Source organism: Cricetulus griseus, chromosome 3 (genome assembly GCF_003668045.3).
Source record: "Cricetulus griseus strain 17A/GY chromosome 3, alternate assembly CriGri-PICRH-1.0, whole genome shotgun sequence".
In the NCBI taxonomy this organism is placed as follows: domain Eukaryota; kingdom Metazoa; phylum Chordata; class Mammalia; order Rodentia; family Cricetidae; genus Cricetulus; species Cricetulus griseus.
The window spans coordinates 55,837,488-55,854,692 of record NC_048596.1 but is presented as its reverse complement, the minus strand read 5'-3'; the positions used below and the strand labels follow the sequence as shown (position 1 = coordinate 55,854,692).

At 49.3% G+C, this 17,205-nt stretch overlaps 1 protein-coding gene across 1 annotated transcript; it reads left to right on the top strand.

The window, feature by feature from the left end:
- The first annotated feature begins 1,817 nt into the window (after positions 1-1,817).
- On the top strand, positions 1,818-16,894 carry Tesmin (testis expressed metallothionein like protein). The gene is made up of 9 exons (XM_027409194.2): positions 1,818-2,201; positions 4,710-4,868; positions 6,516-6,636; positions 8,711-8,784; positions 9,767-9,858; positions 11,597-11,687; positions 13,205-13,342; positions 14,112-14,287; positions 16,702-16,894. Exons 1-9 carry the CDS (start codon positions 1,818-1,820, stop codon positions 16,892-16,894), a joined length of 1,428 nt encoding a protein of 475 aa, XP_027264995.1.
- The last annotated feature ends 311 nt before the right edge of the window (positions 16,895-17,205 follow it).

Sequence of the window (17,205 nt, the reverse complement as noted above, 5' to 3'; positions counted from 1 at the left end):
ATGCACGCACGCGCGCACACACACACACACCAAGCTAGCACTGCTTCAATTTCCCTGGAATGTCAGTCATGCTTTTAGCCTCAACTCTTGGGAGGCTGACGCAAGTAGATCTCTGTGAGTTACAGGCCAGGCTTCTGGATATCCTGGCTTCTCCCTCTCCCCGGACCCTGGGCAACCTGGCTCTGCTCCCCACTCATCTCCTTCTCTCGCCCCAGTGGTTTCTCCTCAGCACCCGCCTGTCACTCCTTGCCAGCCCTCCTCCTGGGCCTGGGCCTTTTCCTTAGGGAACCTTTCCTGGTAGCGCTAATCCTCAGGCTCTCTCCCCTCCCCAGGATGGCTCTTTTCCCTCAATCAGGGATCCATCTTTGACAGGTGATGGCGACCTTCCCTCAACCAGGGATCCATCTTTGACAGGTGATTAATCCTCACTGACAGCTCAAAAGCTGTCGAAGGTTGTATGGCTGTGTCATGCATGCATTAGGTGGCTGCATAAGGATTCTGCATGCAGAAACCATATGGAACTGGGGCCCGCAAGCAGTTGGACCAATGGCAGCTCCATGTCTCCAGTTTCAAGGGCTCTGACTGCTGAGACTCATCCTAAACCACACCCATTCCCTAGATAAGCAAGCACCTCCAGACTGTTCTTTCTCCCTCCTTCCATTTATGTTCCCGATTGGTTAACACCTACCCCTCCTTTGCTCCCTTTCCCAATAAACTCCATGTGGGTTTGCTGAGTTTGGTGGATCGTGTTTCATCGCCCGAAGCTGCAGCAAAGAACAACAACTGGCCCAGCTCCACATGGTTTCTGCATGCAGAGTCCTTGTGCAGCCATGCAACCTTTGACAGCCGTTGAGCTGTCTGTGAGGAACAATCACCTGTCAAAGATAGATCGCAGGGCAAGGGAAGGTTGCCCGGAGAAGAGCCAGAGGATTAGAGAGGCCCCACGACCAGGAAAGTTTCCCTAAGGAGAAGGCCCAGGCCCAGGAGAGGGCTGGCATGGAGTGACAGTTGGGTGCTGAAGAGAAACTACTGGGGCCAGAAAAGATGAGCCGGGAGCAGGAGCAGGGCCAGGTTGTCCAGGGTCCGGGGAGAGGGAGAAGCCAGGATATCAACACCAACGGCAGCTCCATGACTCCAGTTTCAACTCAGCCCCAACTGCTGAGCCTCGTTCTAAACCGCTCCCTTTCCCTTTATAAGCCAGTGCCTCTGCCTGTTCTCTATTTCCATTTCCTCTCCGGATGGCTTAACACCTACCCCTCCCTTCACTCCCTTTCCCAATAAACTCCATGTGTGTTTGTTGAGTTTGGTAGATCGTGTTTCCTCGTCCGAAGCTGCGGCAAAGAACAACAGAGTTCCTAACTTAAAAACAAAAACCAGTGGCAATGGTGTAAATGCAGTACTCACCTATGAAATTCTCAAAAGAGTTTTAAAAACAAAACAAAAGAACCACTGCCTTAGGAGCCTCAGTTTTCCCACTGGGAGCAGAAGTGGTTGATCCCTGGAGTGGGTCCCTCCAGCCTCGGTCCAAGCACACAGACACAGAAAGGTTACACTACAGGCCCTGCCCACAGCCCAGAGCTCGCCCATCATGCCCAGGCCCCGCCCATCAGGTTCAGAGCTCACCCTACAAGGCAAGGCCCCGCCCACAACAGGCCCCCACCTACCACAACCCAGGCTCCTGTCAGCTTGGCCGAGGCCCCACCCACCGCAGCCCTGGCCCCGCCCCATCCCTAACGGTCAACGGTCCACACAACCTCTCAGGGTCGAGGCCGGTTGGACGGCCGCGTCGTGTCGCTGTTCTCGGGTCCCCCACGACCATGGAGGACGCTCTGCTCGGAGCCATGACGGGCCCCGAAGACGAGCTGGGCGCCGAGCTGTTCGGGCCGGAGCGCGGGTTCACAGACGGGCTGGCGCTGAGTCCCGCGACGGGCGCAGCGGAGCGGGATGAGCTGCCGGTGCTGGCCGACGCCTACCTGGGCGCCACCGAGCCTGCGGAACAGTTGCTGCGCGCGCTCAGCCCCTCGCCGGGCGCCGAGGTACCGGCCGCCCTGCTCGGCGACTTCCCGGGGCTGCCGGAGCTCCGCAACCCAGACGACGCCGCGCCGCCGCCAGCCTACAGCGTGCACGTGCTATCGTCGTTACTTCCCGGTGCGCGCGGGCCCGCGCTGTTGCCGCTGAGCGCAGGAGTGCGCGTGATCCCAGTAAGCGCCGGCAGGGGGCGCGGTCGCGCCGTATCTCCGCGTGCATACCCCGAGGGTCTTGTCCCAAGCCGCAGGCTATCGGAGTCGGGCGTCCCCGGCTGACACACGCACCGTGAGGGTGCCTCTCGAGCACCTCTCGGTCTCCCTGCCCAGCCTTTTCCCCTGCAAGTGACTGTGCCCCACTAGAAGAATTTTTAACTTTTGGCGTCACAATAGGTGTGATGGACACCGGCTTAGCATCACACAGCCAGAAAGAAAGTCACTCCTTCCTGGCCTGTTGGATTTACGTGTCCCTACCCCCGCCCCCTGCCCCCGCCCGGGCGGTGCTAGGGATAGAACCCAGGGCCTTTTGCATACTCTGGCAGATTGTCTTCAGCCTAGTCTTGTAGGTTTGGGTTTGTTTTATTTTATACATCCTTGTTCACACCAAATAGTTTATTGAGGAGTTCATTAATTGATGAGTTTTCCTCCCCTGTAAAATAAGGAACCCTTCTTCAAACCTATGTAATGGAGTCTGAATGAATTCGACTTCTCAGTCAGCTACCATTCCTTGAAAGTGCTATGTAGCTGAGAGTGACCTCCACCTCTTGAGTGCTGGGGTTACCACGCCTGGTTTATACATTGTTCATAGTCAAGCACTCTTCCAACTGAGCCACATCCCCAGTCCTTCCGCTTTCTTGCCAAAATGAAGGAGTTTTTTTTTTTTTTTTTTTTTTTTTTTTTTTTTTAAAGACGCCCAGCATACATGTTAACCCCCAAAGAACCCAGTTTGGGAAAGAAAGTGGGTTTCTCATCCAGTCCAGTATCAGGTCTAGAGTAACCTTTCGTGGAATATTTGTTTTGAATCTCTGTGGAGATGACAGGAGCCTGGCTTGGTACAGTCAAGGCACAGCTGCTGGAGCTCAGGGTCCAAGAGCCTGTTCCCTGCTTAATTTACAGGGAAGGGTTCTAGCCTTCCCCAAAGGAACTTTAGCCTTATCCCAAAGCAGAGGCCTCCCCAGAGTGTTCAGTACTTCCAGATGCCAGCAGCTCCATCTACCATCAGCAGGAGCTCACCGGGCACCTTGTATCTGATGGTCCTAAGCCCTGCTCCCTCCCCTCAGAGTGGAACAGGGAAGGGGATAAGCCAGTATTGAAGACAGGTTCTCCTTTAGCATAATCCAGGTTTAATAGATTATTGGGTGACAAAACAGACACTCTGCTTTTTGGAAAATTTTAAAGATCTTTAAAAAAATATTTGTTTATATGTAGGCACACTGTGTGCATGCAGTGCCCATAGAAGCCAGAAGATAATACCAGGTCCCCTGAAACTGGAGTTAGCCACAGTTGTGAACCACCATGTGGGTGCTGGGAACTGAACCCAGGTCTTCTATAAGAGCACCATCTCTCAGATCTCTCTCTGAACATCTGGAGACTTCATTATAAGATAGGACATAGGTATAATTACCTTTTAAACAAGTGGAATCCTTCATTTCTATTCTAGGAACTATTCAGAGTAAATTGCTAACATCTGTTTTGTAGGCCTTTTGTTTGGTTCTGGATTTTTGAGGTGAAGTTTCATGTAGCCCAGGCTGGCCCTGAGCTCCGTGTACTTGCACATGACTGTGGACTCTGCTCCTCCATATCTCTAGCTCAAAGGGGCTCGGGTTCCAGGCTTAGGCCAGCACCCCTGACTCTCTCTGTGTGAATCCCTCAACTCATTGGTCATGCATTTAGGTTCAGTCTGGGGACAGTGGACTTCCACTGTAGAAGAAATTGTTCTGATATTTGGTGCTGATAGAGAGGTCAGCAACTGTGTGTTTGTGGGTCCAGGGAAGGCATTTCAGTAAGACTCCAGTGAACTACCCTTGACAAGTTCCCAAGGCGTCAAGCACAGAAAAAGTGTAAGTTCCTGCATTTCCATAAAATTTGAAACGGCTGAGAAAGGCTGTCACTCAAAATCTAGCTGCGCTGTCTTGTCTTCTAAGGTTTGGACCACTCAAGCCTGATGTAAATTTTGTAATCATTGGGACCTTTCAGCTTTTAAATCCCATTGCTTCTTAGTAAATGTAATTTTGTCTGATTTATTTTATAATTAGATTTATTCATTTGTGTGTGGCTGCATGTGCCACAGTACACATGTAGAGATCAGAGGACAACTTACAGGAATTGATTTTCTCTACCAGGTGTGTCCTGGGGATCAAACATGGGTAGTCAGGTTTGGTAGCAAGTGCTTTTACCTACTGAGCCATCTTGCTAGCCCTATTTATTTCTTTTGGATGCAGCGTCTCAGTATGGTCCTAACTCTAGTCCTCTCTATATAGGGGACTAATGGCTATCCTCAGAGGCCTCCATCCTGGGACTGTTCGGATTACTTATTCCCTTTCTTTCTCACAAGGGAAAATGGTTCCAGCCCAGAGGGCAATGGTAGCCTTTGCTCTGGAGCTAACCCAGTGCTCTGACCTCAGTGTTCTGTGTGCTACTGCTGCATATGTCCCTGGTCCTCTGACATGGCCACTGCTTTTCCAGGTTGAAATCAAGGAAGCAGGTGGCAGTGTGCCAGGCAGCAGTCCCGAAGATGCTGCTTTCCAGGCCCCTCTAGCTCAGGAATCCTGCTGCAAGTTCCCATCCTCCCAGGAGACAGAGGAAGCTTCCAGCTGCTCTCGGAAGAAAGACTCCAGCCCTATGGTAACTATACAAAAAAAGAAAAAACTGGCATCATTCAGCCTGTCAAAGATCCCTGTCCACCACTGTCGCTCACTTGCTAAGTTGGCACTCTTTGCTTGTCCATCTACAAAGGGGGAGAGTCGACTTGAGCCATCCACCTTCACCCCCAAGACTCTCATATCTGCCCTACCGCAGAAAACCAAATAATGATTGGAACACCAATGTGTCCCATGGGGAATCATCATAAAGTCTAACTGTCCATGTAGAATACAGAGTTAGGAACTGAAGTGGGGACAGTCTAGGGACAGCCTAGGTTTGCGGTGTTGGTGGCCCAAGGTACAGCCTTCCTGCCTGCCTCCAGGTTGCCAATGACAATAGTGTGTAGGGTGTAGGGACTATACCTGTGTAATGTCATTTCCTTCTCCCACAGCTTTAGCTTCTCCCACCGTTTTAGCCCTAGACATTGCGTGTTCTAGAGGTTCTAGAGGTATCTAGAACTACTCAGAGGACATCATCAGTGCTTCAACCGAGCTTGGCCTATACAAGTAGTACAGCCTCAGAGCCTTCAGCAGATAAGGTCTGCTCGAAGGCACAGACTGTGCCCCAGAAATACTGGAAGTAATGTCCTTGTGAAATCTGTCTTTGGGGTACAAACACTATAGTACCCATCTGTGTCTGAGACTTGGTTGAAACCCCAGGTTCTGATGGCAGAGCTTTCCCACAACCTTCGAGAAGCCATAGAACAAAGAACTCTGAATCCCTCTACACTGTAGGGTAACACCTGAAATCTGTTCCTGGGGTGTGCAGCCCAGGGCCAGGCAAGGCATCACTGTGGGCCATTTGCAGTTAAGCACATGCCAGTACATGGCTTCATTGTCCTCAAAATACAGCTGTGCATGGTGCTGGCTTCTCCAGGATCAGGATGACATGAGCTTTTTGCCCTGGAACCTGCTTTTCCTCTCCTAGCAAGTTTATGAGCATTATTCAGATGACCTCGGTCCTTAGTGCCTATTTAGTACTCCTGCCCCATACCCTAGCGCAGTTGGACATTCAGGGCACTCCATCCCCCAGTGCCTGGATTGGTGGCTCTAATGAACAGATATACCTGGCTTGCTAAAGATTAGTGGTCAGAACCCACATGGGGGTCAGACAGCGTCTCTCAGGCCCCATAAGTTCAACATGGTTTCTTAGGAGTTTCCAGTCATTGACTTCACCTTCCTTAACTGTTTGTATAGGAAATAAAATCAATGGGCATAAAAAAAACACCTGTTATATCACAGCCTGGCTCTGTGGCAGGAAAGAACAGACAGCAAATTAAAGCTAATTCTACAGGTGTCCTTAGCACCCAAGGGTCTCAGAGGTACGAAATTGGGGTTCAGGAGACAACCCAATCCCAGTTCACAGAGCTGTGGATCGAAGGCCATTAGAAAGGAATCCCTGTCCACAGGCACATAATCCTTCAACTAATTCCTTCAGAGGGTGCAGGAGCAACCTGTGATCATGTGGAAACATGGAATACATGGGTGGGAGCTAGGGAGCAGCAGTTAGTGTAGAGGAAGACCTAGTCACCTTCTGCCACTTAAACCCCAGGGGGGAAAAGTCTTCTCAGATTTCCTCTGTTCCTGCTGCAAACCAGAGTCACTTGCCCTTTTCACCATGTCATTTCAGGTGATCTGTCAGCTGAAAGGAGGTGCCCAGATGCTCTGCATAGACAACTGTGGTGCAAGGGAGCTCAAAGCACTCCATTTGCTTCCTCAGTATGAGGACCAGAGCAGTTTCCCACAGTCAGGTACCACAGCACAAAAGCTGCCCTGGCTGACACTGGAGGTGGTGAGGAATAGGGCAGCAAATGAGTCTGTTAAGCTTTGTATCTAAGAATGTGAGAAGGGGCTAAGAGAAGGCTGTCAGTAGCTGGCTGCCAGCCTGGGCTACTCACCAAGAGTTCCAGACCAGTGAGAGACTCTACCACAAAGAAGAAAAAAAAATGGTGGCTGGCTACTGAAGAATAGCATCTGAGGTTTTTCTCTAGCCTCCAGTATGCAAGTGCACACACAAGCACCATAGCCCCATACAGACACACAGACACACAGACACACACACACACACAGACACACACAGACACACACAGACACACACACACACACACACACACACACACACACACACACACACACACACACACACACACACACACAGTAAAACAGGCCATTGGTGTATTAAATGAGTTCTTGGACAGTGATAGTCAGAGAATGGAACAAAATCAACCACCATACCTTAATCTGTCCAGATCACATTAAGCAAATCTCGTTCTTGTCTGGCTTCCTCCACTGCCTTGTTTAAAGCAAGTGGAAGTTCTCATCAGGATGGCTCTGCTTCATTCCTCTAGTCAGGGCAGACATGGCTTGCCTGGCCTACCCGATAGCTCGAGGCAAGGCTGCTCACATGTGCTCTCAATTGCTGGTGATCCCTCTGCTTTCACTGTCAGGAGATCCAAGCTAGCTCTCCAGTGACCTGTCTGATAGCCACCCATCCAACTTCTCACACTGACACGGTAATTAACAAATGACACCAAAGGTCCTGATCCACACTTTAAAGCTGATGAATGATTAGAGAAAGATGAAATGATGTGGCCTTGGGCCTGTGTCTAACCAAGCCCTGCTTGGCCTTGGCAGTAAACATCTCTGGGTAAGCAGCCATAGGGGCTCGGGCTGCTGTGATAGAAGGTAACCTTCCAACAGTGTCAGGGCATGTCGAGTTCAGCCACTCCCTCCTTGATCTTCTTATCCAGAGGCTGGGCCTATCCTGGGGATCCTCTACTGTTGATCATCCTGGGTCTCAGATCTATCTCCCACAAGTCAGAGCTAAGCCTGTGGTGCTCAGTGGGCAGGGAGGCAGGTTTTCTCATGCCCAAATCCTGATCCTAGAGAACTACAGAAGGTCTTCCAGTTCAATGTCCTTGTGGAGGCATTGCAACCCTTCCCTGCTTGTTGCTTCCTGCAGCTTGTATCACATCTATGGTCTCCAGTGTGTCTCACTGAAAGGATACAGAGGCCCAGGGGCAGGAAATAGATGCAGGCTGGGGGGCTGCAGAGTGGAGAATGAGGATCCATCTGGTCTATGGGGCTGTTCCCTGGTGGAGCTTTTGAACCAAAGTATAAGTGGTTTTGTCTAGACAACTTAGAAAGCATCGATACCCTAACTTAGGGCAGTGCAAAAAAATGGAATGCACAGATTGAAGTCACGGGTCAAATCACCAGGCTTTCATTGAAAATATAAAAATGTCTCAAGGTGTCCAGTGAATTTACTTTGCCATGTGAGGGCACCTTGACACATGGTTTTGGAAACTGGGTGCTAACATTTTTTCAGTATAGTAGACCTTTGTAATGGTCAGACCATGCAGTTTTATGGTAAAAAAAAAAAAAGCAAAAATTATAAAAGTTTAAAAGTTTCAATGACCCAAAAGGGTCTATAGAAAAACCACGAAATCCAGGAGTAGTGACCCATGTGTGTAAACCAGCACTGGGAGGTGGAGACAGCAGGACCAAGAGCCAAGGACTACATACATGGTGAGTTGAGTCTGGACTTTATGAGAACCTGTCTAAAAGCAAGGGATAGAAGAGACGGCTTAGCAGTCAAGAGCAGTACACAAACTTCCTGTAACCTTGGACTCTAGGATCTGACACCCTCTTCTGGCCTCTGTGGGCATCTGTACCCACATGATAATATACTCACACATACACTCATATGTATAAAAATCTAGAAACAAAACAACTAAGATCAGGATAAGCTTAAATAGCCTTGCCCATGGTAGACTCACACCTTTCAATGTTTGCTGTCAGTTCATGTCCATTGTTTTGCTACAGATCTCCCTAAGCCAATGACAACTTTAGTGGGGAGACTTCTGCCAGTACCAGCCAAATTAAATCTCATCACACAGGTAAGTCATTTAGTACAAAACACACTTGATGTTGTCTCCTGGCATTTTAGTTGCTGCACTTATTTCTTCTCAGGGTACACAGTTTACAGTGAGAGCCAGGCCTCATGGCATATGCCTGTAATCTCAGCAGTTGGGAAGTGGAGATGGGAGGACCAGGAGTTCAAGTTCACCCTCATCTATATAACAAGTTCAAGACCAGAAAGGGTTACATATTATATTAAAAAACATCAATATCAATAGTGAAATAAGTCACTATGTATTTGTCCCTTCACACCTGTGTCAGATCCTGTACAGGGACATGAGGGTCTGGAGCTGTGGAAAAGAGCAATAGTCACAGCATTAGTTAGGAGTCCCTTATGTCCCCATGGCTGAACAAAATGCAAGATCAGAGAGATGTGCTAGCAAAGGTGTGGGGAGAGAATAGAGGACACCCATCTGAGTATTGACAGCCAGGGATGATTTTGGTCAGGTGAGATGTGGGTATAGGGATGGAATCCAGCTACTAAATCAAATAAATAAATAAAAATAAAAAATAAAATAGTGTTTACCAGTGAGATTTAAGATACCCAGGTCTCTTTGTTACTCTGAGAACCTGATACTTTGGAAATGCTTCTAGTCTGTGGACATTTGTAACTGTATTTTCAAATACTTGTTTGTGGACGAAAAGTGTTCCAATGCAAGTGTCACCAGCCTCTCAAGTGACAGCTGTGTGTACTGCTCCCTAGCTTGTCCTTGCTGGCCCTAGGCCCCACCCCATCCTGACTGTTCCCATCATCCCCATAGTCAGAGACTTTGTACCTTGGGGCGCTGGTCCTAAGCCTGGGAACACCTATAAGATGGGAGAAGCCTATGGGCTCAATGTCAGTGGACTTGCTGTGGTTATGAGGCCTGGCCATGGGATTGTGACATGCACCTGTAGGGGCTGCTGCTGGCACTTCACATACACTCTGAAGAGACCATTCTTGGTTTTGCCTCCATCCAGGTTGATAATGGAGCGCTCCCATCATCTGTCAATGGAGCTGCCTTCCCATCAGGACCCACTATGCAAGGGCCACCCAAAATAGCTCTGGCTGGGTAAGGATTCAAATTGGAAGCTATTGCCTTTGATGCAAGCATCCAAGATGCTGCTGTGTAAGATGCCTTTCCTGCTGCACTGTAGAATTAGCTTTGCTGAATGGTCAGTGGTCATCTCCCCTCCCGAGCAGGGCCATTGATCTTCCTGTGGGTACATCAGTAATGGCCCCTGGCTTCTCCTCCACTCTCTGCTGTCCTGTGCATGTTCCAGGGTTCCCCCGGCTGTTTGTAGCTCTGTCATTGTTTTTCCAAGACCTGGGTAGTGCCACACTGTTTCTTCCTGGCTGTCATCGATACAGGTCACACAGGGGCAGCTGCTTATATGGATAATCTTTACTCCATCATTTCACAGAGCAAGAAGGGGCCTCTCCCTGGCCTCTCTTTGGGGGTACACTCTGAAATGGGAGCCAGTTTATACAATGAGTGTAAATGGTTTGCCGGGCAGATTTTTTTTGTTTAGGGTTTTTTGTTTGTTTGTTTGTTTCAAGACAGGGTCTCTCTATAACCATGGCTATCCTAAAATTCAGAATATGCTGGTCTGAAACTCATAGAGATCCACCTGCCTCTGCCTCCGAGTGCTAGGAGTGACAGGCTTGGTCTCCTGCAGTTCAAACTGACCTCAAACCTACTAGGAAGCAGACTGGTCCTTAACTCCTGATCCTCCTGCCTCCCTCTCCTGAGAGTTGGTGACAGGCCTATACTCCCTCTTCTTTCTCTTGTTAGGACACTGGGTCATTTGGAGACTGAAGCCCACGGTGCTGGCATCTGAGGCTCCAGCTTTTCTGAGTCACTGTGCCTTGAGTTTCTGCTCAACTGGTCACCTCATGCTCTGTGGATGCTTTTTCCTGTGGGTTTCATCATTGGGGAGTGGGTGGGCGTTAGGTAAAGGAATTCTGTGCTGTTTGGCATGAATGAGCTTCCCCCAAAGTATGTTTTCAATTTTCCTTGGAGCTGTGGCTCCCAAATTGGACTCTCCAGCTCCAGGGTCTGCTGCTTATGGAGGGAACATGGAACAGGACATCCCACCCATGTCCTTGAACACTATTTTACCTCTCTATAAGCCCAGGGCAGGGTGACCCAGAAAGCACTGCCATCACCACCCTGGAGCAATGTAGATTTACAGGTGGCTACTGTCATGCACCAGAGGTGACAGGTGCTTCACTGACAAAGAGGGAACACATTCAAGTGGTGGCTGTCCATGGGGTTTCCCAGGCAACAACGGAAGTAGACTGATGGTGGATGATGCCAGTACTTTGTACAAGAATACCTGGATGATCGTGGTACAGGAGCCTGAGTTCAGGGAGAGTGTCATGCCCAGTTTCTCCCTGCTGCCACTGATGTTGCTATGCCAACTTAATTTGACAGGTTAGGGATGTTGGCAGAGGGGAGCAGTGCTACCCAGAAAGAGAAGCCACACTCTGAGAGGAAGGGGTGGCAACTTGGTAGCTCCCTTACTGCTGTGCCAGGAAGAGTGGAGGAGAGCAGAGGGCAAGGGGGTGAGATGATAGACAACATGTCTTCCTGAAAACGGTGCTGCTTTGCAAATACACGTGTTATAACCAATGGCTTTACTAGTTTGTCTTTCTTCTGTGTTAGTAAGATATTACAGCCCTGATTTTCATATGAAATCCTCCTTTTAGGCCAAAGGAAATGCCTAAATGGAGTCCCCTGTCCTCATATTCCTGGTCTTATCTCAGGCTGCCTGTGCCTGAGGACTCAGTGAGCCTTTCCCTTGCAGATACTGCGACTGTTTCGCCAGCGGGGACTTCTGCACCAGCTGCAGCTGCAACAACCTGCGCCATGAGCTTGAGCGTTTCAAAGCCATTAAGGTAATGCGCTTGCCAGAGCTTTCCCAGTGTTGTCAGTGACTGTCTCCAGAGTCTGATTCAAGGAAAAAGCATAGACAGATACAGTGGCTCAGGCTGTAGTGATACCCAGCAGTCGGAGTAGTAAGTGCACCCTTAAGTCGGTGCACTTAAGGGCTGCAGCAGAGTCTGGGAGGCTCTGACTCAAGAGCACAGTCTGTCTTGGCTCGGGCTTCATGACCCTGGGTAGCACTGTGCAAGGAGGTACAGTGTATCACCTGTGGGTGGGAAGCACTTGGTTTAGCCTCAGAGACTTTAAACTTTCATTCCTGTAGCTTCAGGTGCAAGGGGACCTAGGCCTTCTCAAGGGGCAATAAAGCTGCAGGCTGACTGCAGCGTGCTGCTGCATATGTGTCTTTCTGTGGGTGCAGGGACCAGGGAAAGGGAGGGATAGCTAGGCTGGGCCTGGCAGCTTCTCCAGGGGAACTCTTCCAGGGGCCTCAGGAGCCCTCAGCTGAGGCTCCAGGGTATCCTGTTCAATGAAACAAAATGACCCTGAGACTTGATCAATCTGTCTGGTTTTAATTTTTCCCTAGAACAATTTAATTCCCCCTCTTGAGTTGCAGATATATCACTTAGAACTGTCTTAGAAATTCTGATATGGCCAGACCCAGAGGACAAAAGAAATTGGTCATGCCCCTGAGCTTTATAGCAGTCAATTGTCACTTTTTCTTTAGCAGTGAATGCAATCTGTTACTGTGAGATCAGGGTTCTCATGTGTCAGGGATAGCAACATGGCTTGATAAGGCTGCTCTGAGAAAGGATTAGCAGACACTTGACAGCTACACGTTTGCCTAGATGTCACCCAACATAACTCCTCCCTAACACCCTAACACACAGCCTATGGAAATTAGAGGAAATCCTCACAGAGACTTACCATGCAAGTTCCTAGCAACTTCATTCATAATAGATAAAACCGGCCACAAACCCCCAACAGCGGTGGGACATAGCAACTGCCAGCTGTGTGAAAACAGAATGCCACTCACCACAGGGAAAGACCAGTTATTCCTTTCAGTGGAAGGAGTCATACTGGCCTCACCCTTGTTCTGAGCCATGTACATACCATCTATGTGACACCCTTACAGTTTTAAGCTCCCAACCTCGCCAACAGGATGAAGACAACCTGCAGCACAAAGAAGGCTGGGGGTTGGTGTGAGCTGTTTTATGCCATGGCTTCACCTGCCTCAAGCCAAGATGCAATGCATGCTGGGAGAGCAGCCTGGTTTTCTTTGTGTCCTCACCATGCATTATTGTGTATAGTACCAAATGCCTGGCTATCAAATGCAGAGAAAGGTCAGTGCTTCTTGAACCCAGCTGCATCACAGTTCTATGTGTGTCATGGCCACACAGAAGCCTCAAGGCCTGTGGTATGTCCTGAGGCCCCAGCTACCTCAGTGGCTTCCCCTGGGTGGCCTTCCCTTGCATGGAGCCTTGCTTCTGGACCCCACACATTTTCTGATGGTTCCTATGTTCTCTCTTAGGCATGTATTGATAGAAATCCTGAAGCTTTCCAACCAAAAATGGGGAAAGGCCGCCTGGGAGTTTCTAAGCTGCGACACAGCAAAGGATGTAACTGTAAGCGCTCAGGCTGCCTGAAGAACTACTGTGAGTGTTATGAGGCAAGTGGCAGCTTCCTGGAACAATATGGCATCCAAATAGCATTGTGGTTAGAAGACATTTACTGTAATGTAAAAAGAGATTCACAATCCCTGTCCTTCCCTCCCAAGTGTAATGGTAGGTGCTGTCAACTTGACAGGGTCTAGAGTGATCTGGGAAACAGGCCTCTGGATGTGCCTGTGGGGATTATCTTGAGGTGGGAGGAAGGACCCACCCACTGTGGGCAGTGCCACTCCGTGGTTGGGGTCCTGGACTGTGTAAGTGGAGGGAAGGAGGAGCTGAGCAGCAGCAGTGGCTGCAGCAGCATTCATCACTCTCTGCTTCCTGATTGTGGATGTCATGTGACTAGCTACTTCAAGCTCCTGTTGTCTTGACTTGAAACGTTGGACTGTACATTGGAACTGAGTGCTGTAGTGTAAGCCCTTTCTCCCTTGAGTTATTTTTGTTCAGGGTTTTGTATTTTTTTTAAATCAAAGCAACAGAACTAAGACAATATTCTATTTTTATAGGCTGGTCTCATGTAGTTCAGGCTGGCCTGGAACACGATCCCTAGCTAAGGATGGTGACCTTGAATTTATGATTCTCCTGCCTCCACCTCTAGAGTCCTTGGATTATGGCCATTCACTAATGCTGCTATGTCTGCTTCCTTCCCTGGTGAACAGCCTCTAGTGTTAATCTGAACTAATCTGATCAAGCAGATGGGCAAAGGCTGGATGGCTTCAGGGTTTGGGGGGTGGATCCTGATTTCAACAAAGCATTTTCTATTATCAGGCCAAAATCATGTGTTCTTCAATTTGCAAATGCATTGCTTGCAAAAACTATGAGGAAAGCCCAGAGCGAAAAATGCTGATGAACACACCCCACTATATGGAGGCTGGGGACTTTGAGGGCAATCACCATCTGTCCCCAGCCAAGTTCTCAGGACCTCCAAAACTGAGAAAAAATAGGTAGGTGCTCTGAACAATTAGACAGGGGTGATTCTGAGGGGGGGGCTTAGAAACCACATCTGCATTAGCTAGAGCGTGTAGGGGACAAGGACAGGAGGGACAGGAAGATGTCTCTCTCTCTCTCTCTCTCTCTCTCTCTCTCTCTCTCTCTCTCTCTCACACACACACACACACACACACACACACTAGGCTTCTTAATTTGGCCTTTCCTTCCCTTTTCCCTGTCTGTACTTACAGGCTGTGCCCACACTGTTAGCAGGACTACTGGTGTGCTGATGTCTCTGAATGAGGCCAGAGTCTTGCTTGATCTGGCAACAAATGCTTGGTCCTACCCTTCCCTTCCATCTTCCCTTCCTTTCCTCTTCTCTTTCCTCTTCCCTGCCCATTTTCCAGGCTAAGGATGGAATCCAGGACCCCCCTCTTGCTAGGCAAGCACTTTCCCACTGAACTGTGCCCAGCCCACACCTGACCTTTCTTTAATATGTCTTGGACATGTGCTAAACTATTAGCTGAAGGGGCTGTGTGGTTGGATGTCTTCCCATTGGGTAGTTTTGAAACCACACTAATCTTTGCAGTTTCCAAAGGCTGAGACATCATTTGATCATATATTAGACTTGATTTGCCTATTTAAAAATATTCTTTCCAGAGGTTGGGAAAGGTGGCTCTATAGGTAAAGTGCCTACTATACAATCATGAGAACCTGAGTTCAAATCCTAGTTCCTATATAGAAAGTCAGGTTTGATGGCCTATTTTAGTAATCCCAGTAGGGGTGGAGACAGGTCCCTGGGGCTCATTGGCTAACCAGGCAAGCCAATCAATGAGCTCTAGGTCAACCAATGAGAGACTATCCTTAAAACTAGAGTGGACCTTCTGGGGAGACTAATCAGTGCCAAAGCCTCTCTATGCAAGCTCAGAGTGAAGTCTGGGTGGCTATGGCAGGTACCTGTAATCCCAATGCATGGGAGGCAAAGACAGGGATTCCCAACTCAATAATATATATTCATCTTAAAATAAAAGTAGAAGAGTGATCAAGGAAGACACCTAGTATCAACCTCTGGCCTCCACACATGCATACAATTATACATGTCCATATACCTGCACAATACACCACACATGTGCATACATGAACACCCCAAAACCTACCTAATCAGAGGAAGAACATTCCTTTAAGTGCCATGCAGTTGGTTATTCTGGTATCACAAATGAACTAACTTCATTCTGCAAAGCCAACTCAGGCTTATTTGGTTAAGGATGTGAGATGTATTCTCACCAAGCCTGCATCCTCCATGGTGCTCTCCCCATCCTGGGTCCAGCCTCCTCTGATGTTTGAGGGTGTCAGTGTGAGCTCTGCTCATAGCTGTCTGGGTAAGTCTCCCTGCTCCAGAGCTCAGCGAGGAAATGACCAGCCCTAAACGGTCCAGACCAGGCCAGGACTCTTCAGACTCTTCATGGTGTCCAGGGTAAGGTGTCCTCATGGTATACCCACAGATGTGACAGGAGAGTCTCTTTGCCCTGCAAAAAGAACATGCAGACCCCCAGCCTGGCTGTCACACTCCAGCTCTCCTCTGCTGACTTATGCAGGGAACTGTCTAGAAGTCCTACATCGTCAAGGTCTGTGTGACCTGTGGCTTTGTCACTGAAACACATGAGCCTCCAGGTCTGTCAGTCAGTGGCTTTAACACTGAGACATTTAGACTCTGCCAGGTGATGCAGGATCCCTGTACTGCTCTCCCAAGCCCGGCCCTCACACCTTCTATTTAGTTATTCACTTCTGGTGTGTTAAGACAGCATCTCTCCCTATAGCCCAAGCTGGGTCATAGGCCTGGGCCTGTGGACTCAGCACAAACCAACCCCCTTTTACTAGCAGAAAGGAATATGGCTCCTTTTTTAAAGTTGCTTTTTGGCAATTTCATGCATGTGTAGAATGTGTTGTGATCATAGTCTCCCTCTTGCTCTCTTTTTCCCCACCCCATCCCTACTGACCCCCTTCTTCAGAACTAGTCTTCCTCACGTGTGTGTGTGTGTGTGTGTGTGTGTGTGTGTGTGTGTGTGTGTGTATGACCATTTGTGTTTAATTAGGGCTTCTCACCTGTGTGTAGGGTGTGGTTATTTACTGGGGCATGGATTATTTACCAGTGGCTATATCCCTGAAGAAAATGTCCTTTTCCCCCCAGCAGCCATTAACTGCCAATCACTCCTCAGAGAGGGCTGGAGCCTCATGAGCCCCTCCCCCATCCATGCTGGGATATTGAAAGACTCAGTATTATGCAGTGTCTTTTGAGACGTTCCCTGGACCTAGAGGGGAGGTGATGTAGGTGTCCCCTGTAGAGGCCTTTGATCCTTGAACTAGAGTGATCTAGTACCACCCTGATGAATGGGGAAGGCACTGAGTTGCTTGCTGTGTCTCTCCTCAGGCAGACCTTTTCCTGTATCTCCTGGGAAGTCGTGGAGGCCACATGTGCCTGCCTGCTGGCCCAGGGCGAGGAGGCAGAGCAGGAGCGCTGCTCCCCAAGCTTGGCTGAGCAGATGGTCCTGGAGGAGTTTGGAAGGTGCCTGTCGCAGATTCTCCACATCGAGTTCAAGTCCAAGGGGCTGAAAATTGAGTAGAGTGCAAGCTGGTAAAGGGGAAGCCTGTGGCAAGCCTCAGCTTTGGGGAGTCTGCATCTAGGGAGGTGGTACCAAGGGGGAGGAACAGGAGGCCCCAGGAGCGTGGCCAGGCCAGCCAGCCTTGAGGTCTGAGCCATCCCTCTGTGTTGGATTGGCCAGCCTGCTCAAGGCACTCTGAAGTACAGGCAGGCAGAACTGCCCTGGGGGTGGGGGGAAGGCAGTGGACACTGGTTCTCCTGTCTCTGGGGACCCCCTGCCCTGTATGAGAAGAGGGTGGCTTTTTGCTTATTGTTATATGTTTGCTTTTCAAA